The 24522-nt window shown below is 50.2% G+C and overlaps 1 protein-coding gene and 1 long non-coding RNA gene across 5 annotated transcripts in view; both read left to right on the plus strand.

Annotated features, from left to right (window-relative positions):
- The window catches only part of LOC110400929, a 28441-nt gene extending 23783 nt beyond the window's left edge, over positions 1-4658 (plus strand). For all 3 annotated transcript variants that reach the window (XR_002440158.1, XR_002440156.1, XR_002440157.1), the window contains one exon: positions 1285-4658. This is a non-coding gene — a long non-coding RNA (uncharacterized LOC110400929). The remainder of the gene's footprint in view (positions 1-1284) is intronic.
- Positions 5078-24137, plus strand: VSX2 (visual system homeobox 2). 2 transcript variants are annotated; one of them, XM_021401282.1, is made up of 5 exons: positions 5078-5504; positions 6604-6688; positions 8913-9036; positions 21867-22047; positions 22698-24137. In XM_021401282.1, the coding sequence occupies exons 1-5, from the start codon at positions 5078-5080 to the stop codon at positions 23012-23014; spliced, it is 1134 nt and encodes a 377-aa protein (XP_021256957.1). In that variant the 3' UTR covers positions 23015-24137. The 2 variants fall into 2 exon arrangements, with proteins under 2 accessions (XP_021256957.1, XP_021256956.1); XM_021401281.1 differs by having other exon boundaries at positions 5290-6688.

A 24522-nucleotide genomic window follows, 5' to 3' on the forward strand; every position in this document is an offset into this window, starting at 1 on the left:
TCCCCATGCCCCAGGGCTCATAACATGCGGTCACACTGTCAGATCATGTTGAGATTGTTGATGTGTCACCAGCTTGGGCTTGGTCAGCCCACTCTCCTGGTGAGTGCAACTGAATGCACATCCCACCAGGAGTATTGCTTCCCAGCACCACAGCCATGAGTCAAATCCATGGCACACTCCCAGACAAATTACTGTTGGCAATGGCTTATAGCCAACCATGTTTTCCAAAGCCTGGGAGACAGTTCTCTCACAATCAACTTCATATAAAATATCTGAGAAATCTATAAGAACATACCTTTACCTGTTTAGAGTTTTCCTTCCAGTATGGAGCACAGACTTATTTCCGCAGTGAGAAAATGGCAGGCAGTGAAATTGGAATGGTCACTATTATCAACATGTGACATGAAGAAATGTGTGGAAGTGGCACTGAGGGACATGTTTTAGTGGGCACAGGGGTGACAGTTGGACTAGATGATCTTAGTGGCCTTTTCCAACCTCAATGATTCTATGATGCTGTGATTCTATGACATGAATAAGAGCAGATCTCTGAAGGACTGGAACTTCAGGTTGCTTCAGATTTTCCAGCATCATTTTTGTTCACTTTATGATTTTACAATTCTTGATGCAACCTCATAGGCAAGATAAATTCTTTAGTTAATGCTTACGATCTGGAAAACAAGGTTGGTTCCTCTTAGAAAAAAGATCTCTCCTGTTCCCAAATTTCATCTTTAGTTTTTTCCCATGGTAGAAAACTTCTGTGCTCTGAATAGCATTGGATTAAGAAATGTTCTTGATATCTTGTCTTCTTATTCATAGAAGCATAGCAATTACAACTCATAATGATAGAAACATAGAATCACTAATATAATCTAGTCCAACTGTCCACCTACCACCAATATTTCCCATCTAAACCATGTCCCTTAGTCCCCATCTACATGTTTCTTGAACACTCCCAGGGACAGTGACTCCACTACCTCCCTGGGGAGCCCATTCCAATACCTCGCCACTCTTTTGGAGAATATTTTTTTCCTAATAACCAACCTAACCCCCCCTGGAACAACTTGAGGCCATTCCCCCAGCAGATCCTTAGAACTTACCTCTCTGGCCACTTTTTTTCCTTTTTTGCTTTCTAATAAATCAATATCACAAGCACTTGAAACTGGTTGAGTAAAAATAAGCTTGGTTGTTCCAGAACAGTAAAGGATACATCTACATTGGTAGTAAGCTTGTTTGAAAAAGAGATAGAAATATTTATTTGTTTAATATTACTCTCTTCTATTTTAGGGGATGGGGAACAGTGACAAGAAGCCTCCAGTTTTTGCCCCATCCAGCACTGCCCACTATCAGAGGTAGGATCAGACTCCAAGTAACCACTCCAGATTTGCTCAAAGGGTTAATTCCCCTCCCACTCCAATGTACAGATAACAGAGTAGCCAATATGTGCAGTTCCCAGAAGGCCTTTGGGGTGCAGTCCTTACGCCTCAGCAGCCCCATGCAGAAAAGCTGTTGTCTAACCCCTTGTGCTGAGCAGGGCAGAGCTGTTGACTGTCCTGGTCACGCGACTGGCAAATGGCTTCTGTACAATGTGGGTGTGTGTGTGTGGGGCGGGGGTTGGTCCTGGCAGCTGGGTGATACACAGCACGAATGGAGGTGCTCAGACACAGAAGTAAACAACAGAGGAAATGCTGATGTGTCTGCATCAGGACAGAAGATTAGCTGTAATGCAAAAAGCAAAATGTCACAAGAAGCATTCTGCCTAGTGAAATCCTGGCTCTGCTCAGCATTGGTGGACAGAGTCCTGCTGACTTAAGTAGGCTGAGGATTCTACCAGGGGTTAAGATGTGCACTCTGACGATACCAGGGTAATTCAGAGCAAACTGAAATGGCAAGGTCTACTTGGAGCTGCAGTAACTCAGCCAGCAGCTGCCAGCTGTGAGCATTTAGCAATGGGCATGGCAGGTGCCATAATCTCCATGTCATCTCGTGCTTTGTATCTCCAGTGATTATTTAGAAATCAATGCACTGGTGTGTAAAGAAAAACATGTGCCCAGCAGGTCTCTGATGTAACAGACATCAGAAGCTTCTATGGTTTTTGTTTGTTTGTTTTTGAAGAAATGTATCTGACCTCCATAGAATCAAAGATTTTAAGGCCTGAAGGGAATGTTACCATCTTCTAGCCCGAAATTCTGCAGAAAACAGGCTACAAAACTGCACCAAATAATTCCTGCATTAGAGCAATATCTTCTGGATGAGTTATAGATCATCTCTTAAAAAGACTTTCAGCCTTGGTTTGAAGACTTTATGAGACAGAGAGAATCTATGACATCCGCGGGTAGGTAGCTTCAGTCACTCCTTGTGCCTCAGCAGTTTTTATTAATGCAGCAAGTGTTTGTTCTTGTCATATTAGCATTCTCATGTCCTATATCCATCTACAGTGCAACATATGGCAGCAGGATAATGAAAATGCCCAGTGTCTGTGACTACAGTAGATCATGAGTTAAAGAACAGCTAAAATAAAAATGGACTAGAAGAGAATTTTATACAAAGTATTTTTCCCCATATAGGATTTGAAAAGTGATAGGCAGAATTGGTGTTGTCACTTCTACCAGTAGAACATGCAGAGGAGACCAGGACAGGTGAGGCTGCACTGGAAGGACTGAAAAGCCATTGTGGAGGAATGGAAGGGCATGGGGACATCAAGTCTGTGACCCAATGGGTGTGAACCCACTGCAGTTTGTTGAGACAAAGGGCAAGGTGGCTTTGCACCAGGCTCTGAATGAAGTGACACACAGCACATGGTAGAGATGGAGGGGAAGTGACACTCCTTTGCAGACTGAGGTGGGAGTGGTGATAACACTATTTCCGGTGGAATTCAGAGTGTCCACAGATGCAGAAAGAGGCTGCGAGAAAGTCAAGACTGGGTGAATTGTAGAATAGAATAATAGGAAAACTGAGGTTGGAAGTGACCTTAAAGCCCACCCAGCCCCAACCCCTTGCTGTGGGCAGGGCTGCCCCCCTACCTGCTCAGGCTGCCCAGGGCCCCATCCACCTGATCTTGAGCACCTCCAGGGATGGGGCACCTGATACTTGTGCTCAGGATGAAAGATGGGTTTGCAGACTGAAATGAGAAGAGGAAAAGTTCAGCATCGAAGTTAATGCAGAAGGACAGTGGGAGAAGACAAAGGATGTGTTGGATCATGAAAATGTGAGAAATTTCTGAGGCTTCTTCGGGTCTCTCCCCAGGAGAGTATCAGAGTTGTTAGGATGAGGAGAGCTCCATTAAAGCCAATATTTACTCTGATCATGGCAGGCTGAAAAGGTTGCTAGAGATTAATCGTAGAGATATTGAAATGTAAGTAAGTGTTCAGTGACTTAAGTCCACTGGACTTATTGAAATGTGAGTTCAGTTTCCTAATCATAGGAACTCTGCTAGCTTGCAGAGAGGCAAAGAGCAATGAGAGCAGGCATATTAAAAAGCAGACTGCCAAACATGGAGCTCTGTAGCTCAGTGATTAGAGTCACAAAGAACTTGGCAGAGGGGGCGAAAGCTGTCCTCACAGTCCTGGGGCACGGCCGGAAAAGGGAGGGCCTCCAGTACCCCCAGGGTAGCAGTGGGGTGAGACTGTGCAGGTGCATCGGGTGGAACCACACTGCAAAGTCAGCAAAAGCCCTGGTGGGCAGGTGGGGAAGTGTTGGGAGGAAAACAATGAAAAGAGAGTGAAACATGCGAGAAAGACTGTGTAACTCTACAGACTGACAGTGCTTTAATTTTGTATAAACTGTGGAATGAACTACTGTGCTTGCTTCAGATCATCGGCTGCCACGCAGGGAGGCACAAAGAGACAGAGGTGACACCTGCTGCAGAGTGGACCTCAGACTGATAAGCTCTGATGGACTTAAGGTAGAAAATGTGATCATCCTCTATTAACTGTGTCTGTCCTTGGGTAGAGATGCAAAGTCAGGTCTGGAAGAGGCAAGCGAGGGAGAGTGATAGCAATAGATGTTTGAGAACATGGGCTCAGGCTGAAATGCAGCCTCTGTGCATCACTGCACCCTCTCCAAGCCCAGGAAAGTTCTTTAGGTGCAGGTGCCATGTGCAGGTACTCGCCCCAGCTCCTGTGCTGATCAGGGGAGCCGTAGGATTTCAAAGGGCTTCAGATCTGGTGGTCTGGCAGGGGACAGTGTCAGCAGTATTCCATCACAGTGAGAGTGCCCTTGGTTTGTCCAGGGAAAGTGTGACATCTGGCATCTGAAGCAGCCCCAAACCTTTTGCAGGCCGAGACTCTAAATTGGGATTCCCAAAATCTGCAGAACACAGTATATGAGCTGCCCGGGGCTGTTAGGCAATCCCAAAGGACTGTGACCATCCTGGACAGATCCCAATTTCAGTAGCCATTCCCAGCCCCCATTTGTCGTGGCACATGCTGTGAAGGGGCTACCTGCTTGAGCGAGTGACACGGGCGATGCCTGAAGCTCTCTCTTCAGTGAATGTCAAAAGAGTTGGGGTCAGGCATGCGGGATGAGGTGTGTGGCACCGTGCCCACAGGTGGTGAGAGATGCTCTCAGCTACCACGGCACCATGTGGCTCAAGAGCTGCCCGTGGGCAGGCGGTGTTGGTCCTCTGATGACACAATCCAGATGTTTCTCCAGCACATAACACCTACCCTCCTTCAAGGAACACAGCCCAGCACCAGTCCCGAGATCCCCTCCATGCACCCCAATTCCCTGCAGATCAAGTGTTGGTTATGGCACGAGCCACAGACCCGAGGATCCGGCATTTTCCCCGCGGCTCTTCCACGTATCTCTCCCCGGGGCCGCTGTCCCACGGGCCGGAGCCTCATTTTGCGGCCGGGCCCCGTCCCGCCGAGCCCAGCTCCCGGGCCTGCCCCGCCGGGCACCATCCCCACCGCCGCCGGTGCCGGTGGCGGCTTTTTGGCATCCCTAATCGCGGCTGGCCCTTGTGATTGGCTGCGCGGCTCTGACCCCGCTCGGGCTCCCGGCTGGGCGGATAAAAGGGGCCTGAGCCGGGGGCTCCCAGGCATTCCCGGAGCGGGCACCAGGGACCGACGGCCGCAGCATGACGGGCAAAGCGGGCGCGGCGCTGGCCCCCAGCCTGCCCGGCAAGCCCAAGCCCGACGGCGCGGCCGCCGCCGCCCCACCGCCGCCGCCCCCCGCGGCGGGGGCCAAGCCCAGCTCCGGGCCCACCCCTCCCCGCTGCACCGGCTTCGGCATCCAGGAGATCCTGGGCTTGAACAAGGAACCGCCGTCGCACCCGCGGGCCGCCCTGGACTCGCTGCCCGCCGGGCACCTGCTGGCGGCCCGCTCCGTCCTCAGCCCCGCCGGGGTGGGCGGCGTGGGCATGGGGCTGCTAGGAGCTGGCGGCATCCCCGGCTTCTATGCGCAGCCCACCTTTCTGGAGGTGCTCTCCGATCCGCAGAGCGTCCACCTGCAGCCTCTGGCCCGGGCCCCCGGGCAGCTGGACAGCAGCCAGACGGCCAGCTCAGGTAGGCACGGCCCCGGCCCCCGGGGGCACCGCCGTCCGCAGGCACCCCCAGAGCCCCGCGCCCGGCGGCGGAGGTGATTTCGTTTCGGACTCGAGGAGGAGGAGGAAAAGAACGAGGGAGCTCGGGACCGGCCTTCCCCGGCTGGGGCCGCTGCCGCGCTGTGATGGCCCGGCCCGTGGCTGCACCGAACACCGGCGGAGCGGCTCTCGCCCGGCCCCGGCGGCCCCAACTCGTTGCCGGGGAATTAAGGCCCTCTCCTGTCCCGTTCCTAGACGGCGACAGCCGCCCGCAGCCCTGCCCGCAGGCCTCTCTCCCAGCCCGCCCCAGTCCCTCCGGAGCGGGGGCAGCGGTGTCCCGCTTCGTCCCCAAGCGTCCTCCCGGAGTCCCCGTGCCGTGCCGTGCCCGCCGCCCCCTCCCGCAGCGCGGCCGCGGGGAGAGCGGAGCCGCGGCCGGTGGCTGCCGGGTGGCGGCGGGCGGGAAGCGGCAGGAGCTCGAGGCTGGCCCTGGGGCAAGGCGGCCCGCACCGAAACGCGCCTCCCGGCTTCGAACCCCTGCGGTTCCCGTGGGGCGAAGGCGGCACCGCCCTGCCCGCGACACCCCCGGCCCGGGCACCCCTGGGACGCGCGGCGGCCGCGGGCAGAAGCCATTCCCGGCAATGTTTTTCGCGGTGGCTGCGGCAGCCTTTATTTTTCCGCCTTCCCGGCGTTTCCACGGAGCAGCGCGGGTCCCCCGCCCCGGGTCAAGAGGCAGCGGGTGCCCGGGCGCCGGGAGGGGGCCGCGGCTCCCTCCATTTCCTACATTTTGTTGAGATCGAGGGCTCGGCGTTTCGGCGGCACGACAACGGCAGCCCCGCAAACGACTCCGGGTGACATAAGGGACAGTGAGAGCCCGCTCCCGGCCCGCAGCCCTTCCCGGAGGGGCACGGAGTCCCCGAGCCCCCCGCAGCGGGATCCGGGCCGGGGCCGGGCTGCAGCCCGCAGACCCCGGCCGAACCGCGATCGCAACGAAAGCTCCGGGCGGAGTGGCCGGAGGGAGCGGAGCTGCGGGGCCCCGGCGGGCAGCGAGCCCCAGCCCACGGCCGCTGCCCTTCTCTCCGCAGATTCCGAGGATGTCTCCTCCAGCGACCGCAAAATGTCCAAATCTTCCCTCAACCAGAGCAAGAAAAGAAAGAAGAGGCGGCACAGGTAAGAGAAGCCCGGCGGCCCCGCAGCCCCTCCCGGGAACCGGCAGCGCCGGGCCCCGCTGCCTCTTCGCGTCCACAACGAGGAGGATTCGGGACGTGCCCATAGGGAGCGGGGAATTGCCACGGGGGTCAGGTTATTTTGTTCTGTCGTTGTTCGGCTTGGTTTTCTGGCTGCGGGTTATGGCTGAAAAAATCTCCAACCCGTCCCAGAGAGAAGCGGTGAAATAACCAAAAGTGCCCCTTGCTCCACGCTTAACAACCTGAAAATGGGCGGTCAGCAAGGGACAATTTCTATCAACCATCTCAACATATTATTACTTAAAAATTAATGTTTCGCCAATAGATGCAATAGTCGGGAGATAGTCCCAGCCCGCAGAACGTCCGGAGATTCGCTTTGGGGGATGCTCGGGGGTTCCGCTTCCCCTCGGAGCGCTCCGGTATCGCTTCCCCTGGCTCCTCCCGAAGTGCAAATGGAGTTGGATGTCCGTGCTTTAAAATCGGAAACGAACCTCCCGCGCCGGGTCCTGGCACCGCTGCGGCCTCAGGGCCGGGACAAAGGCATCCGGGCACCGTCCTCCGGGGGTGACTTAGGAGCAATTAAATCAATCCCACCACGGTGAGGGAGGTGGATTAAAGGTGCCCCAGCGAAAGCTCAGTGGCCGCGTGGGTCTGGGGGCTCCGAGCGGGAGATGCGGGGGTACGGCCCGAGCCAGCGGGGTGCTGCCGGGCCGGTGCTGCTCCTGAGCCAACGCAGATTCGTTTCTTTTTTGCGAGAGGAAACGGCATACGAATTCTTTCTATTACCAGCTCCAGACAGCAACAGACCCGTAACACTGATCTGTGGTTATGTATTCTGTAAGGAACGGTTAAGGGCTGCGGTTGTACCGAGGCAGATGACAGGCCGATAGTCAGCAAATAGCTCCAGGATGTGAGCAGCAAACGACAGAGCGCGGCGTGCACTGCACAGGGCCGGGGCTGCACGGGATGCAGCGGGGAGAGCCAGGTGGGCTGCGGGCACTGCCCCGCCGCAGCCCGGCGCGGGAGGTGCCCCCGGGGCTCCGCAGATGAATCGAACCGAACGGGGAGCGCCGTTCCTCTGCTCCCGGGGAGAGGCAATGCAGGAGCTGCCGTGCGCTGTCCCCAGACTTCCCGCATTTGTCGGAACGAAAAGTATTAGAAAACAGGACGAATTTCGTTGTGAATGGAAACCGAGAGCTGATGGCAGGCAGGTGCCTCGCATTTGCATGCTGCTTTTGTGGGTAATGCCATCGATCTGGCAGAATCGTTCAGGTTCTAAATAGCAGAGGGTATTTTTGAGACTTTCTGTTTGTGCTCTCTGGAATTTTGTGGCTTTTCTGAAACTCTTGCATATTTTTTAAAACGATTTTTTTTACTCTTTCTTTCTCCCTTACGGGAGCTATATGTTTCTTAATGTGATAATAATTTACGCTTCTACCTTGAACAAAGGTTGTAAGTTGCTGTTGCCATTTTTCTGGTAGGATTTTTCGTCTGCTGTTTGGTTTTTCGTTTTTGCCATTGGAGTGCTGGGAGTTCTCACTGAAAAGTGTGTTTTGCATACAGTGGGGCTTTAGGGTGAGCATGTCTGTCCCTGGGGAGTGGAAGTCCGAAACCTCTTGGCCACCCCCAGAGAAGGGCTCTCAGCCATCTCGGCATTCCAGTTGCTGACTTTTCAGTCTGCCTGTCCCAAGAGCCAGCTGTGCTGCAGCCGCTGCCTGCCTGGGAGGGTTTCTGGAGGACAACAGGGCAATGCCAGCTGGCAGAGAGCAGCTACCGGGGTATCGGTGCGGGAGCAACCAGTGTGATGGCGGAGTGAGGGAACTGGCACTGCTCTCCTGGGGGCACCATCCCAGGGAAGGGCCGGGTACAGCAGTAGGAGTGGGTGAAGGCTTGGGAGGGTTCAGTGGAGGCCCAGGCTCCAAGGGAGGCTCTCTGCCCCTTTGCTGGCTGCAGGGGGATGTCCCCAGCAGGGTGTCCCTGACCGGAAAGGTGATTTGTAACTATACCAAGCTCTGTCTTCTGGCATTTTCTTGTTCTCCTTTCACCCTAACACCTGATCTTTTGCGCACAAAAACACAGGAAACGAAGGGGAAATGCTATGCTTTATCAATTACTCAGGTTTCTGTAGCATCCGTGTTCATTTCTCTGATTCTGTATCTCCTTTGCTGCTTGTTATGCTTTTGATCAAAGAGTTTTGCTCCCCTCAGGACAATCTTCACATCCTACCAACTGGAGGAGCTGGAAAAGGCCTTCAATGAGGCCCACTACCCAGATGTGTATGCTAGAGAGATGTTGGCCATGAAAACAGAGCTGCCAGAAGACAGGATACAGGTAATGGTACCTCTCGGGTCCCCTTGTCCTGCCCCTTCTGCCTGTGCTCATCCTGCCCTGGAGGAAAGGAAGCACACGGGACATGGGACACTTCTTAGAATGAACCCCCATGGGCTGTCCATTCCCTGCTTTAAACATGTGGGCAGCCAGACCAGCTGCTTTGCCCATTTGTGTTTGGGGTTTTTCTGTCAACATGTGCTGCGCGTGGTGTGGTGCAGTGGTGATTTGGGGTATGTGTGTTAAAGAGGGAATTTGGAATCATTGAATGGGAATCGCTGTGCAAGAAAAGACTGTAGTGTTTGGGAGGTATTGGTAGTGCAGGAGACAAGAGAGCTAGCTGGCCAGGGACTGGGTCTGGGTGAGCAGCCTGAGTGAGATGGAGCTCATCTGTGCCCCTCTGGGCTCAGGCCCAGGGGCCACAGCAGGTAGCTGGCCCCTCTGTGGGCAGAGTTGAGAGGTGAGCCCCAGGTGGAATGTCTGCACATCTCTGCAAGTTCACTGCATTTGCCTCTTCAAATGCAGCTTCCTTGAATGTTTCTGGGGATCTTTTTTGTTATGCATGTTTGGGCATTATTTGTGTGCCAGCCCTGTGGTGACATTGCAGAATGATCTTGGTCAGATCCAACATGAAGTCCACCAGGATGGACTCCAGCAACTTCCCCATGCCTGGCTCCCTCCATGCTCTCAATGCACGGGGGTGTAATGGCCAAGTCTTGAACCCATTTTTGCTGATGCAGTATTTACAAGTATGCCATATGCTGTTAGGTGAATCTGTAAGGTGAGCCCTAGTTTCAAAGCAAGCTGGGCTTCTTGCCTGTTGTGCCAACAGGACTCCTGCTGACCTGACAGCTTGTAGACACTCTGTGTGCTGTTGGGATTTCCACAGGACTGCAGAAGTAATGGCCCTTTTTCTGAAATCCTTCCTGCCATTAGGCAGGATTTTGCTCTGAGCAGTGGAACCCAGTGGTTTGCCTCTAGAGAGAGTGAGCTGGATGAGAAGTCACTTCTCCAAGTGCATAGGCTGAAAAGCCCAGGGGAAAGAGATTCATGGAAGGTCAGTGCTGCCTGAAGCCACCATCTGACACTGGGCTGGCAGGAAGGCCTTGTGCACTGCATGCACTGCTTCACATCTGGGACATCCTCCTGGCACTGGGAGCCATTATTTTATCTGACTGGGAAAGGAAGTAGTGGCTAACTCGTTCTGGCTCTCTGGTGTGCTGCCTGTCATTCTGCAGCAGGCTAATGAGCAATCTCAAGTCTTCCTGTACTACTGAGCTTTCAAACCTAGGAAAGCTCTCTGCCATGACCCCTTGCCCCAGAGTTCAGGGCAGACGTGGGCAGCAGGAGACCCAATGACGTGGATGTTCTGGGCATCAGGTGCTGCTAATGGCACAAGTATTCCAGGAGAAAGTCCCCTCAAGTGACATTTTGCTCATCGTGAAAGGGAAAATCAAGAGAAACCACAGAATTCCCATGGCATCCATTGTGTGAGTGCCTGAGGGTAAGCGTCAGGGTCATGTAACAGCCCCGAGCACCACTGATGGGGAGAAGCGTCCATTCCCACTGATCTTTCCAGAGGGTCAGCACCAGAGTGTCCCTTACCATGTGCTGCATGAAGTCTCCTTGTTCATACCTCTTATTCTGTGTCTCAAATAAATTCTCAGCTTCGATCATGTTTCTTGATATTTCACCTCATGTTTCAGCTTAGCTCTCTTTGCATGAGCTTGTTTCTCCCCTTATTATAGCATTTTACAAGGACAATCATGGCCACCAGCTCAGACCCTGGTGGGAGGTGGGGGTTGGGGAAGGGTCTGAGAGCAGGGCAATACCCCGTGATAGTTTCTGAGTGCTCTGAGATCCTTACAGGGTTTCAAATTCATGTAAATACCTGAATATCTTGTGGCAACGGCTTCCACGGCAGAATTGCACAAATGAAGTACATCTTGCTTTGAATCCATTAGCATCATTTAATGCCGCATACTTCTCCTCTTGGAAGAGGCAGCCAACAATTAATCTTTATTCCCTTCTTCAAAATATTTACAATTTTACATCATCTTATTTTTTCCCCTTGCGTGTGTTTCTAACTGCCTGAGGGAGGTCTCTGTTTTTTGCATTCTCATTGAAGCTTGCGATTCCTCCCATCTCTCAGCATTGTTCTCTCTCTCCTGTAGGTCATTAATGAGCGTGGTTTCTCAGACTGTTGTGGATATCGCATGCCGTGGGCTCTCACAGCATTTCATGTGGGTTCCCACTGGGTCCTCACCTAAGAGTGATATCTGCCCCTTATTTTCATTCATGGGATTATTTCTCAGGAGGTAGTAGTCAAAGAGAAAGTAAATCACCTATGAAATTCAATATGAAAGTGAAATTCAGAGAGTGCAATTGAGAGAATGATATATAGGAACTGCCTGCATGTAAAACCTCCAGCAGAACACTACAAATAGCCATCAGAGGCCACGAAAGTTATTGGTTTGGGAGAATATTGAATTCAGGAAAAGATATTCAAATCTTCCATTTACAGAGAAGATGAGCGTGTATTTTTTTTCAAGGCAGCATTCCTTGCCTTGCACGTACTGTCCCCCGCATTGAGCTGGCTGTTGCTGGGAGGAATGTGAGCATCCTCCCATTGGGCAACGTGGGAAAAGGAGATGATTTTCCCAATGAGGCACAAGTCAGACCAGATGTTGTTGTGGCCGTTTTGCACGGTACTTGAAATAGAACACATTAATCAATGCGTTGGGAAGAATATTCAGAAGAGTTGAAGTGCTGCTATTAAAATAAACCCAGACCATCCTGTACAATGTAGGTGGGGTAAACAGATCTCTGGGGGGGTGTATATCCTGAATAGACAACTTGAAGTGCTCAAAACAGCCTCAAGCTGAAAAGTATTCTAACACTTGACTTAAACTAGTGTCTTTATCTTAACAGTTACTCTTAAAGGTAACATGGATTTAGATAAGTTATCTCCACTGAATTTATTAATATGTGACATTTTCAAACTTTAAATGCTGTTATCTACCATACTAAAGGTCAGTAACGGATTGATTTGGGATTATTGAAATGACTGTATATGACTGCCATTACAGTACATCTTCTACTGAACAAATACATCATTTAATCAGATCAGTATTTCCAAAACCTAAGATCCTGACTGACATTGTGGAGATGCCAGTTTCACCTGAAGGGAAATAAGCCATTTAAATAAAAAGAATGAAAACGCTAAAAATGGCCAGCTTGTGTTGCCAAATGATTACAAAGCACTTATGTGAGTGGAATAGTTGGAGACAATTAGGCAATTGCTCAAGCAATCCAAAGGAATTCCGTGGAGGTGCTTGTGCCATGCTTGGGAGTTGGGGTTATCTGTGCATCCAGCAAGCTCTGCCCCTCAGCTGAGGGGTTCACTTTGGCTGAAACCAGAATAAAACCAACTAAATCTATGATTGGGAATGCATTGTTTTAGCTGCTCTCATATTAATACATCTCTGTATCACTATATAGACCCTGAGGAGCTGAAGGGGAATGGAGGAGCCAGCAGGGGTAATTATTTGGGGGCTGGGGTGGAGGAAGCATTTACACCAGGAGTATTTCTCAAAAAAAAAAAAAAAAAAAAAAAAAAAGGCTCAGCTTGCTTCAGTTCTGCTGATACGCTCTATATTTATGGATGGATATAGGAACCCTACTGAGATAGACTAGCATCTCTTTTACCCAGATGGAGTATTTAAAGGCAGGCTTCTGGATGTGTGTCCCTGAGAAAGAGGATGCTGGCTGCCAGGGCTTGCAGTACAGTCAGAAGTGGTTTTTTTTTGCAAAGGAATGAATTTTAGCCCTAATCCCACAACATAAGTGTGGAATGGGGATGATTGCTTCACACAGTCACTGACCTCTTGTGAATCTCTGACTGTAAGAGCTTCCAGAGGATTTCTTAGTGCTGCAGAGGGTAGTGTTCTTGTTGACCTTTCCAAGGTTTGAAGTTCCAGCCTATCATAATTACTCTCAATAGATGAGAACCTAGTTATTTTCAGGTGATTCTCACACTTAGGCCAGGCCCAGGGCCAGTAGGTTCCCACCCATACAGCAGGTTGGTGGTGACTGTGTAGCTGGAGGTGAATGACCAGGATGAGTGGGCTGCTTGGCGGTATATTACCAAGGCGATGCAGAAGCTGAAAGTGTTGCTGTTGTTTGAGCCAACGTTTTCAACAGCTTTTTTTTTTTTTTTTTTTTTTTAAAGAGCCCTGCAAGAAGTTAATCATGAAATAGAGCTGAGGAGCTATGCTGGCTACCTTTTGCAATAATTCCTGCGCACTGGGGCAAGCCACCGCAGTATGATACCAGATAAATGTCATTAACTTTCCCTGTGCCTTTAGAGTTGTAGGAAGTGTACAAGTGAGAGTAATAACACTAATAAAGCTTACTGGCTTGGTGAGAATATTATTATGAGTGTTTCTCATAGCATATGGTGCATCCCTGCCTCCATGTCTTTAATTGGTATGTGAGAGGTTCATCCACTTTGCTGCCTCTTCAGTATTGTGCTTGTTTAGTTCATCTAACTTCATATTAATTTCCATTTTTCAATTAAGAGTTGTTTAATTTGGCCCTTTCTGTAATGGAGTGTTTTCATTACCCTTTATCTATGGCCCGTTTTCAGTTCATGCGCTAAAACTTTGTTTACGAGTTAATTACTATAGCTGTAAACAGAGGGGCTGCATGGTGTGCAAACACAGGGGCCCTTGCAGTCCTGGGTTTGCCATCTGAAAAGTCTCACATCACATGCATTTGGACAGAGCAAAAAATGAGGCAGGAAGGTAGATGGATGGCCTGGAACACCTTCTGTTTACTGTGAAGTGGAAATTTCTTGTCTGTTGCTATACTTCACAGGTAGCAATCCTGATTATGGGACTTACCTGGGTAGAGTTGGGGCTGTAGGCACAATTTAATAGTTCTGTTTGTTTGTTTGTTGTTTTTATTTTTGTGCAGAGATGGAAGTATAGAGGTATGTACATTTTGAATTTCCAGGTACCACTTTATCCCTCTGTGTTCCATCCCTGTGTTCCGTTGGTTACAGACCAAATTTCTAAATGAGACAGAAATTCAAACCAAGACAACTTTGGATGTCTTAGTCTTCTACTTTCTGCTCTGACCCCTGTGAGATATTCATGACTGTCATGGCATAAAGGATGGCGTGGTTTTGGTGTGCTCCTCCACAGTAGCAAGAGGGAAATGGGGCAGTGCTTTCTCCGTGGTTTGGAGAGCCCACCCCTAAGGGTCAGACACCTCCAAGTATTGAGACACTTATTCTCTCTGTGAGAGTGAAGACAGCTATCAACAAAATATACCATAGGACATTGTGAAGTGCCTTGGCAGGGCCTTTCTCCATCACAGATGGGAGAACGAGGGAGCAATGACTCTGCAGGGCCAGTGCCACGCTCTAGCTACTCAGGATCTCTTCCCCACATTAATCCCACTGTTTTCTTAACAGTTCTCTGAATTAGCTGAGGCACTGTTGTTCCTTAGTCACTTCTATAGTTCTACAGTGAATTCCCTTAAGCCTTTGGGTGCCTGGCAGAGGGATCAGCTGATGGTTGTGTTCAGGTTTTCTCTTAATGACCTTTTATTATAAAGTTCTCCTCCCTTCCTGACTTTGAATGCAGATTTTTTAAACGGTTCAATAACTTAGGTGCTTTGGAGGCACAGTTAATTTACTTTTCTCCTTATTTCCTAATGGATCTCTTTTTTGTATAGTGCTTTTCGTTTACCCTGATAGATCTCAACAACTTAAGCTTGGCTCACCCGAAGGGAGGCTGAGCTGAGTAAATGTGTGTGCAATGCTGTTGATAGGGAAACAGCTCCTTGGAAGGACCAAGCCAACCAGACCATGTAAACGTACATGATGAGTATCTGACCTCCTGGGTCATGCTTAGGAGACAGACCACTGTTCTGACCTGATCTTTTACTGTGGTGATCCTCCTTGTTCCCTGGATTCAATTCACCCTACTGAAGGATTGCTTATTGTGCGAGGCAAGGAATTGCAAATACCATCCTTACCATGTACCTTCCTAAGTGAGATGGCTGACAGTCCTGAGTGAAATCTGGCTCACAGGTTGCTTCCTAGCTGGTGGAAACTTCAACATAAATATTTCTAGTAGAACTGCACTCGTGTGTGCACACATATACCTACAACAGAGCAGAGCTGTGTTCACGGAGTGAACATATGGATGTTTCCAAAGACCTATTGCAATGTTTCCTCTGTTTCAGAGGAGCTACAGAGCAGTTTTAGCATGGGAAAATGAGGCAAAATGGTGTTACACAGGGAGGATACCAGCTTGGTTAATGGAAGCCAGGTTTACCATCAGCGTTGCGAGCACCTGTAGGATAGATGCTCTGTGCAGTATCATCCCTTGTGTCAATGACAAATATCTCCCTAGGTTGATGTGGATGGCAAGGCCAGTTGAAAATCCTAGGTTTGCAATGGGGGTGCAATTTAAGACATATTCTCTGGTCAAGAGGGATTTTGCCTCCTTACACTCCCTCATTTGTCAATGACTTTCTATCTTTGACTCTTTGCAAGGGATAGAGGGATGCTAGACAGAGAAGGATTAGGGTCCCAGCAGTGGGAAAATGCACTGGGGCCTAGGTGAGATGAGCTATTTACAATTTTGCCTGCATAAGTCAGATAGAATGCAAAAAGGAATTGTATTCTCCCATTTGGTGCTGTTGCATGGGATTCAGGGCACGCATGGCCTGCAAGAGCTGCAGCATGGTATTGCCAGACACACTTTTGTTAGGTGTTGTGTTGACCCATGTTCAGAGTGTGTCTTGTGCTTGTTTGTCTTAGAGGGTACTTGAACTTGGATGAACCACTGTATCTTTGCTCACAAGAGGTGAGCACTGATTTGCAGCTCATCTCAGCATGTCTGGTTGGATCTGTTAGCCAAGTGGTTAGCCACAACTCCAGCTACTAGCAAGGAGGGTTCTTTGCATGCCATGTAAGGGAACTGCTCCTTCCATTGTGAGCTCAGAAAGCTCTTTCCTAGTGTAAGTGAAGGAATGACAAGCCTGTGATCAGCCATGCAGGCCATGTGCAACCTTTACTGCTCTCATTTAACTTCATACCCATTTTATGCCAGCCATAGAAAGTGATGTCACCATAAACAGTGCCAATAATTTTGACATTACATTTGAAAAGACACCAATAAAGTCTTGCCAGGCTTACACAAGTGCTGCAGTCTTCACCAGCAGCCAGGTGACTGGAAGCTTTCCTGGGGTGGTCACTGCAGGCAAGTATCTGAGGAAGTCCCAGTACCCAATCAGACTTCACACTGCCGTGACAGTACATTACAAACCCCCCCAGGTCCTGTGAGTGTGGATGGGGAGATGCTCAGAGGAAGACTGAGGTTGTGAGCAGTGCGAAGAACAGCCCCATAACTGTACCCAGCCGGAGCACTGGCCCTGTCCGGCGTAGGGGTGATGACATCACTGTTTTTCTTCTGTGGAGGTTTTTATTGTGACTACTCTCGTTTAGAGGCTTGTATTGGAAAAGAAGAAAACAGAAAGGGAGATGCACTGTTGTCAGGGAGAACTGAGTGCTGAGAAGGCAGGACCGTGACCTTGGGTGGCACCATGACAGTGGATTATTACCAAAGGCAATGTCACAGAAGTCCAGAAAGCTTCCAGGGCTTCCTGGTGTAGGAGGACAGGGATCTCTAGCTGTATCAGTGTCAAAGATGGCTTCTTTACAGGGATCACACAGAGAGATAACTTGGCTCCCCTAGCCGAAGGTTGGAGCCATGGTTTTCTGGGAGAACAGACAGTGTAAGATGGCTGGCAGCCCATGAACAGGGAAGATTCTCTCCTCAATGGTATTAGGATTTTGTTTCTTTCCTTAGTTTCTGGTTGTCCAACAACTGTATGCAGCAGCTTCCCATGACCTGGCAAAGGCACCTGCAGGTGTGTCAGTATGTCTGCATCTGTTTGTCTGTGTACATGTGTACATACATTTGCTTGTGGCCATCTAGTGGACATTCCAGCATGTGCTGCTTTGGGCTGGGACCATCTTGCACTCAATCAACCAGGCTCATAACGTGAAAGAACCCTGCTGAAATACTATGCCAAAGGTAGCATGTAAGACATGGTGAAAAAAAATTCACCATTAGCTATTTTGGTATTTTCCCTTAAGGCATGAGGAATGCTTGGGCAGGGAATGTAACTTGTTTGTTCATTAGAAAGACAAAACATAGCCACTTTCAGCTTGGAAAACAGAAGCTGAGAAAATGACTGCAACCAACAAAAGTCTTAGGTTGTGCTCAGGCACCGAAACAGGACACAGTAACACCCTAGATGCCTTTGCTGATTAAGATTCCTGGCTCATGTCTACTCTCAGGCAGATTTCTCTCTTTAGCAGACAGTGTTTCAGGAGCTGATTAGGTAAACAAACTAATATGATGAATGTGGATAACAAGGACACATTGAGTCTCATGTCCCTTTGCAAAATGAGAGATTCCTCCTACTACAATTTGCTCTTCTGCACTATCAATAATACAAAGGAGTATCGGTCATCATTTGTGCTTCAGAGGAGGAACCTGGCAAGAATAACCTTGCCAGTTTTTGCTCTGAAGTGCTGTGACCCTGCAATGCAGCGCACAGTGCCTATGATTTGACTGCCCGGGGCAGTGGGCACTGAGGACGAAAACTAGATGATGGTAGGATTAGAAATATTCCCATTTGTAAGGCTTTCCAGTACTGCTGGTTTTGGTAAGGGGTCTGAGAAAGACATGCATGTGGAATCAGCACCCAGGAGATGATGCTGAAGGTGCTGACATTTGCTGCAGCTGGTGTACGCACATGGGCTGGACCCTCATGCGAATGTCTCCCGTGGTAAAGAAAACGCGAAATCTGGGATGCTGTCAGAGTAATGGGATGGGAACAACTATACTGCTGATAGTCATCAGCAGAGGTACAAGTTTCATGAGCGTTAAACCTTGGAAATACCACAGTGCATCACTGAAACATTCCCCTTTCCTGCCTGATGAAGGACAGCCAGGAAGCAGCGCCAGATCCTTTCCTAAAGAGAGTTGAAAGATGAGCTCCTTCACGCTGGAGTGGCCAAGCCTTCCCTACCAAAAGTTTCTCCCGACATACCAAGTCTCACCGCCTGCTGCCCTGTTCCCTCTTTCCTGCTCTTGGGAAAGGGTATGAAGAAGGTGGTTTTAGCCAGTACAGATGGATGAATTTCTCCAGTGTGCCAGCAGATGGGAACAAGAGGTCTTCATGTGTGCCTAGGATGAGACAGAGAAGAAGCTTCCGCCAGAGCTCGGTCAGCTCCCCTTTCCTTCCATGCCTTATCTCCACCCATTGCTATCTCTGCTCAGTCACTCCCTCTAGCGCTCATCCCTACCCTACAACATCTCGTAGTACTTTCTCTTTTCACATCCTTTCTTAATTCAAGAAATTTTTACTCCTTATACCTGAAATATCTTTCCTTATTCAGATCCATGCTTAAAACTGTCTTTAAAGAAGCTGGTTCTCGGGTTTTCTGGTCACTGCCAGAAAACCAAAGAATAGCAAGACAGATCTGCCTACCTCACCCTGTTACCCAGCATCTGAGGATAGGGTTTCTGGAACAAGCATCCCATCTTTCTCAGAGGTGAAATATTAATAGGATGTAAATTATCTTAAGTGGTAGACTGGTGGTCCAAAAAATGCTTTTGCCCACCGGATTGTGATAGCTTTGCAAAAACATCAGATATGCTTCAGTAAACAGAGTCTGAAATTAATAACGGGTTTTAGGTCATGAAGTATGGAAGTGCAAACCCAGTCCTTTCACCATACCCCGTGCTGTGCCATGGAGAATCAGAGGAAAGCGAGCGGCAAGCTGTGGGGGTAAATACAGCATTTCACAAAGCTGAGCTGACCCACTTGCTGGAAAGGGACAAGTCCAAATATAGACAAAGCTAAGCATTGCTTGAAGCAGACCAAATTTTATGGAGCCAGAGGAAGTTGTAGAACAAATATCTGAAAGTAAAAACAACTGCAGCCAAAGAAGACAAAATACCAAAGCTTCAAGTAAATTGAAAAGAAACTATAAAGGAAGAAAAGTGGGATATCTACAATCAATACCTGCATTTTCAGAAGTTGTGGCTGATGCACCAGCGCCTCAGCACTGGTAAAACTGCTGCATAATTCTGCTCAGAATGGAGGCATAGGAAAATTTTGGTAACATGACAAGAAATCCTAAGAAAACAGTAAGATCTTCCCCCAGAAGGAAGCCTTAGCTATGGAGCTATATGACTGAGAATAAAATCACAAGACTGGGCCCCAGGGAATAACGCTGCCCTTTCATATTGGTGTTGTACTGGGTCTGCAGGTGCCATACTGGAGCTCATCCTGCTGTGATGTGTGGGATGGGGTGGTGATAGAGGGGCTGGGCTGGGTCCTGGCCTAGCAATATTTGACATTGAGCACCACTAGATTCACTTGAGATCCTATCTGAGGTTATGATCTCGATGTCAAAACAAGATGGGCAGCCCCTCCTGCTAGAAATTCTGCTATTTCAATGTTTATTTTTCCCACTGCAAAACCAAGAGGAAATTCCCATCAAATCTCAAAAATTGATTTGGGAAATCTAATGATCTTACAAGGCTGTTGATGTCATTTTGATTTGCCCATTTGGCATTGTAGCATAGATTTTGCTTGTTACATGGATGAGATTAAAATACAACATTGAGAAGAACCCATAGATAATTTTGATTGTGCTTCCACTGGCTAGACGCAGCTTTTACGTGCAACTGAATCAGCATTTTGACAGAAAATTCTCCGCCAGCCCCAGTCAAAATTGGTCTGCCAGTGGCAAAACTTGGGCTGACTCCTGCATTTGTTTGTCCACGCTGGGGAAAAGAGATGCTCTGTTGCTGCAGGTTTAGGGGCAGCACTAGGAGAAACCGACCGCTGCTGTAGCAGGACTGAGACCTGGCCATAGAGCAGGGGGAACCTGGGGAGCATGGGGTAAGATGTTTGGGGCATCAAGGCAGGAAGAAGGGAAAAGAGACAGGTGGTGAAAGCTTCAGAGAGGTAGCACCTGGGTATAAGAATTGAAGAGATTTTAAAAAGTTGCCCACTTGGCACTTGATGGAAAAAACGGTGCCTGGCTGAAAATCCGTGTACATTTGTGCAAGCTGGTCTGGGTACACAAAGAGATGTCACTTCAGCTCCAGACCAAGGTAGATTGGCAGGTGTTGTCCCCTGGATTTTGCAGAGGAAATGTTGCCACATCATATTTCAGGAAGCATCCTGGCTGCAATATCCCCTCTGCTGTGCACAGGTGATGCTCTGCCAGGAGAGACTGGGATCACAGCTGCTGAGCCCACGTCCTCCATCCCTGCAGAGGTGCAGTCCCCTCCAGGCAGACAGGTGAAAGAGGTGAGCTCGCTGTGCTCCGAAGGGGCCTTGCTCCATGGCAAAGCTGCACCAAGACATTGGTCTCACGGTCCCCACGGCAGATCTGGGGGTCTCAGAGCCCTCTGTGCTTCCCCCTGCAGCCCATGCTCCCCTACGGCTGAGGCAACAGAGGGTTAAGCTGTCAGCTCTGTAATGTTAAACAGGTGTCAAAGGCACCTCCATATATCTGCAGATTGAAATCAAATTCTTTGCAGTATAAAAAGATAAATTACCCAGGCAATTCCCGCCTCATCCCACTCATCAGGCCAGCGCCAGACGGCAAGCAATTTTTTTTTTTAATGTGCTAACGACCTAATCAAGCAATCAAGTCGGAGAAGATTGCGGAGTGACCCCGAGCATCCATCTGCCAGCGAGACCCCGCCATTCATTTCCATTCTGCCATGTACTTTCTGGGAAAGGGAGGGAAAAAATAGGAGAAAAAAAAAATCCTAAACAAATTAACACCCAATTTTCTGTGAGTCTAATTAGTTAAATGAGGAGGTGTTTGGGGTGTCCACAGGGAGGGAGGGGCTGCCTTTCGGAGAGGCGACTGGTAACTCCATGGCATTAATTAGCGCAGGTCAATGGCGTGGTTCCCCAGAGACCAGCTGCTTTAATTTCCCGTGATATTTCAGTGCCTGAGGCCCATCGATTCAAACTGAAATTAACTTATTTTTCAATCAGGCCTGGGCTGCCCCTGGGGCTGACTCTTCCTTTGCCTCCTTCTGAATAGACCTCGAGCAATTTTTCATCTAAAGCTGATGCCTCTGCTCTGCGGGAAGGGAGGGGATGTGGGGAGGGAGGAGGGCAGGCAAGACAAGAGGGATGGAAATCGGAGAGCGAGCACTAATAGATTTCTGCGAGCCACCCCCTGCCTCCGCCCGCGTCTCTGCTCGCTGCCCCCCAGGTCACAGCTCAGAGATTATTCTGCCAATTTTCTGAGAAGATGTGGGTCTTTTCAAACAGGGAATTCAAGACAAGCGGCACAGATCAGTTCCCCCTTCTCCTGCCTATCCAGAGCATCTCCCCCAGCTTGGCGGTCCCTGTGGCACTGCAGCGCACAGCCCCTCGCTGTGGCTCAGGCGCCCAGTAAATAATGAAAGCAAATCCCAGGCACGGGAGCCAAACTCTGACGGAAAAAAAAGAGTGCAACAGCAAATTAATTACATCCTGCATGGAGGGATGGAACCTGTTCTCATGCTTATCCCTTGCTGCTCTTGCAAGGAGGAGGGAGAGAAATACCCGGCGGCTGTTGTATGGGGGGAAAAGCCATAAGGCTCTAAGGAAGGTGTACAAGTGCCTATCTATCTTCATCCCCTTGCACAAGCACATGTGTGCAGGGATAGGATATTATATCTCCTGTCCCCAGTGCTCTCATTCTGCTGTATTCTTCACCCCAGGTCTGGTTCCAGAACCGCCGGGCCAAGTGGCGGAAGCGAGAGAAGTGCTGGGGCCGGAGCAGCGTGATGGCCGAGTACGGGCTCTATGGCGCCATGGTGCGTCACTCCATCCCACTGCCTGAGTCCATCCTCAAGTCAGCCAAGGATGGCATCATGGAGTCCTGTGCCCCGTGGCTCCTGGGTAAGAGAGCAGCCAGCCTCACAGGGGTGGTGAGGGGGTCAGGATAAAGAGGGGTGTGAGGAGGAAGCCTGATGGGACTCTAGCTTGCTCAGGGTCCCTGCAAAGTTGTACAGAGTGCCAGGACCCTCTTGCACTTATCCCACTTCCCTTCCTCTGGGCACCCAACAGAGCTGGACTGCTGCCTATTTTGCTTTGCTTGCCATGGAGGAGGGATAGTGGATGTAGCGGCTACCTTACTGTGCTCCTGCTCTTTGCTTCCTGCTTTCTGAACTTTCAGGATGGTTCTGCCCCAAAACTGACTGTGGGCATCTTAACGGTGGTCTGTCCTCCTGTCTGCATGAATCTGAGGAGGCTGGGGGTGGGTTGTATGAGGAACTGATAGGGAAGGGCAAGGAGCCCTCCCCTGATCCAAGTAAGCAAATGACCCCAGGGACCCAGGTCCCTGCTGTGTCTAAGACCCTCGTCACCACCAAGCCAGGGCTACACTTGCGCGGGGCCAGAGCGCCTGGCGTGCCATGACTACTGTTTGAAGCAAGGGTTTCTGCTTTTCCTTAATTCTGGCCTCTCTTTATCTTTGCTGTTTTCAGTTCAAGATGGCTTTCCCATGCCCAGGCGCTTTTCTAAACCCGAATACCAACAATTCTTTTTAGGGATGCACAAAAAGTCTCTGGAGGCAGCGGCTGAGGCGGGGAGGAAGACGGAGGTGGAGCGTCAGGCCCTGCCCAAGCTTGACAAGGGTGACAAGGAAGAGAGGGGCTCGGATCCCAAAACCGCCATTTCCCAGGAGGAACTGAGAGAAAACAGCATTGCTGCCCTCAGGGCCAAAGCTCAGGAGCACAGCACCAAAGTCCTGGGGACCATTGCGGGGGACACCCCAAGGAAGCTGGAGAAAGGGGAGGAGGTGGCAGAGGATGAGAGGCAGACAGAGAAGTCCAGTGCATCACAGAAGGAGGAGAAGCTGATCTAGGGGGGCAGAGGCTGTGGGAGCCAGCCCTGACAGATACTGTGTCGTCCGGGGGCCACAGCCCCCTCTGATGGCCAGGCCTCCCGGCCGCCCCCACCCAGGGCGTGGGGCCCCTGTTTCTTCGTGTGGGGCTACCCCAGGGGTGCCTCCAGCCTGCTGCCCTGGAGTGCAGCCCCATCCTTCACTCCTCTACCCCCAGGGCTTTTCTTACCCCAGTCTCCATTGCCACCCCAGGGCAGGCTGTGGCTCCAGGTCCCTCTGGCTGTGGGTCTGCGTCTAGCCCAGACCCCACCCAGCCCCCTCCAGGCCAGTGCAGCCCAGTTCCCCTTCACCTCATGCCCCATCCTGCTGTGTTCCACACCACAGGGGACCCCATTGCCCCTGGTGCGATGAGCCCATGGCCCTGTGTGTGAAATGCCGAGCCTCTGCTACAGGGCTCTCCCAGCTCAGCACTGACAGCTGCTGGGATGGGGCTGCAGGTTTGGAGCTGCTGATTTTTGCCTCAATTACATGAGGAAATGCAGATTTAGCTTGCAGACACCATGCTGTGTTCCCAGATCACACCTCCAGTGACCCCAGCCCACACCGTCATCTCCCCCACACGCACTCGGAGGCCAGTGACACACACGGCTAAAGCCTCTCAGGCAAGATAACAACATTTCCCTAAGGTATTTATTGAAGTAAATTTGCCCTGCTCTCCTTCTGCGCCCTGAAGGGAATGACAGCCATGCAGACACACCCCTGGCACACACTGTAATGTGTACATACGTCTCCTCACTGACCCCATGTGTGCACGCAGACCCATGCAGCCAAACCCGCTGTTCTTCACAGCATCCCGTGCTGACATCGCCCTTCTATCCCCGTCAGGCCTCTTATCCCCAGAGCTGCTGTTTTTATTCTGTCAGAATTAACCCCTTCCATCCAGCCCCATCTGTCTTTGTCCCCCATTTGTTTGACGTGTTAGATTATAGCCCACGGTGTGTAAATAATGTACATACAGCAAGAAAAGAATTCAGTATTGAGGTGTTTGAGATATGGAGCTGTAATAACTTCTAGTCATTCAGAACCTGTGATTTATGTGCCATTTTCTGTAAAGATATGAACAAGAATAAAACTAAACTGGAATATGGCGTGTGAGTCTGGTCACTTTTTCAAGGAGAATGAATTCAGCCAGAGCTGAGAGGGGTGAGGTTTCAGGTCTTACCCAGAAATACCTCAGTGAGCTCCAAGTGGCACAGAGAGGTGCTGGACCCAAAGGAAAGGAAGAAAGCTGTTATGAAGCAGGGAGCAGCTTCGCTCTGCCATGCAGGTGCTGGGAATCTCAGAGCGAGGAGATGGGCTGCAGTATTTCATTCAAGCCAGCCTCCTGCTCCACCAAGACCTTGATTAGTGCTGCTGAGGCTACAAGATGCTCTGAGGAGTTTAGAAGAGGTAGACAGCCCAGCCCAGCTCCCTGGAGAAAGAGTGTGTGCCCAACAGGAGGTGGGTAGGGTATCCCATCCAGGTGACAG

This window comes from Numida meleagris, chromosome 6 (genome assembly GCF_002078875.1).
Source record: "Numida meleagris isolate 19003 breed g44 Domestic line chromosome 6, NumMel1.0, whole genome shotgun sequence".
In the NCBI taxonomy this organism is placed as follows: domain Eukaryota; kingdom Metazoa; phylum Chordata; class Aves; order Galliformes; family Numididae; genus Numida; species Numida meleagris.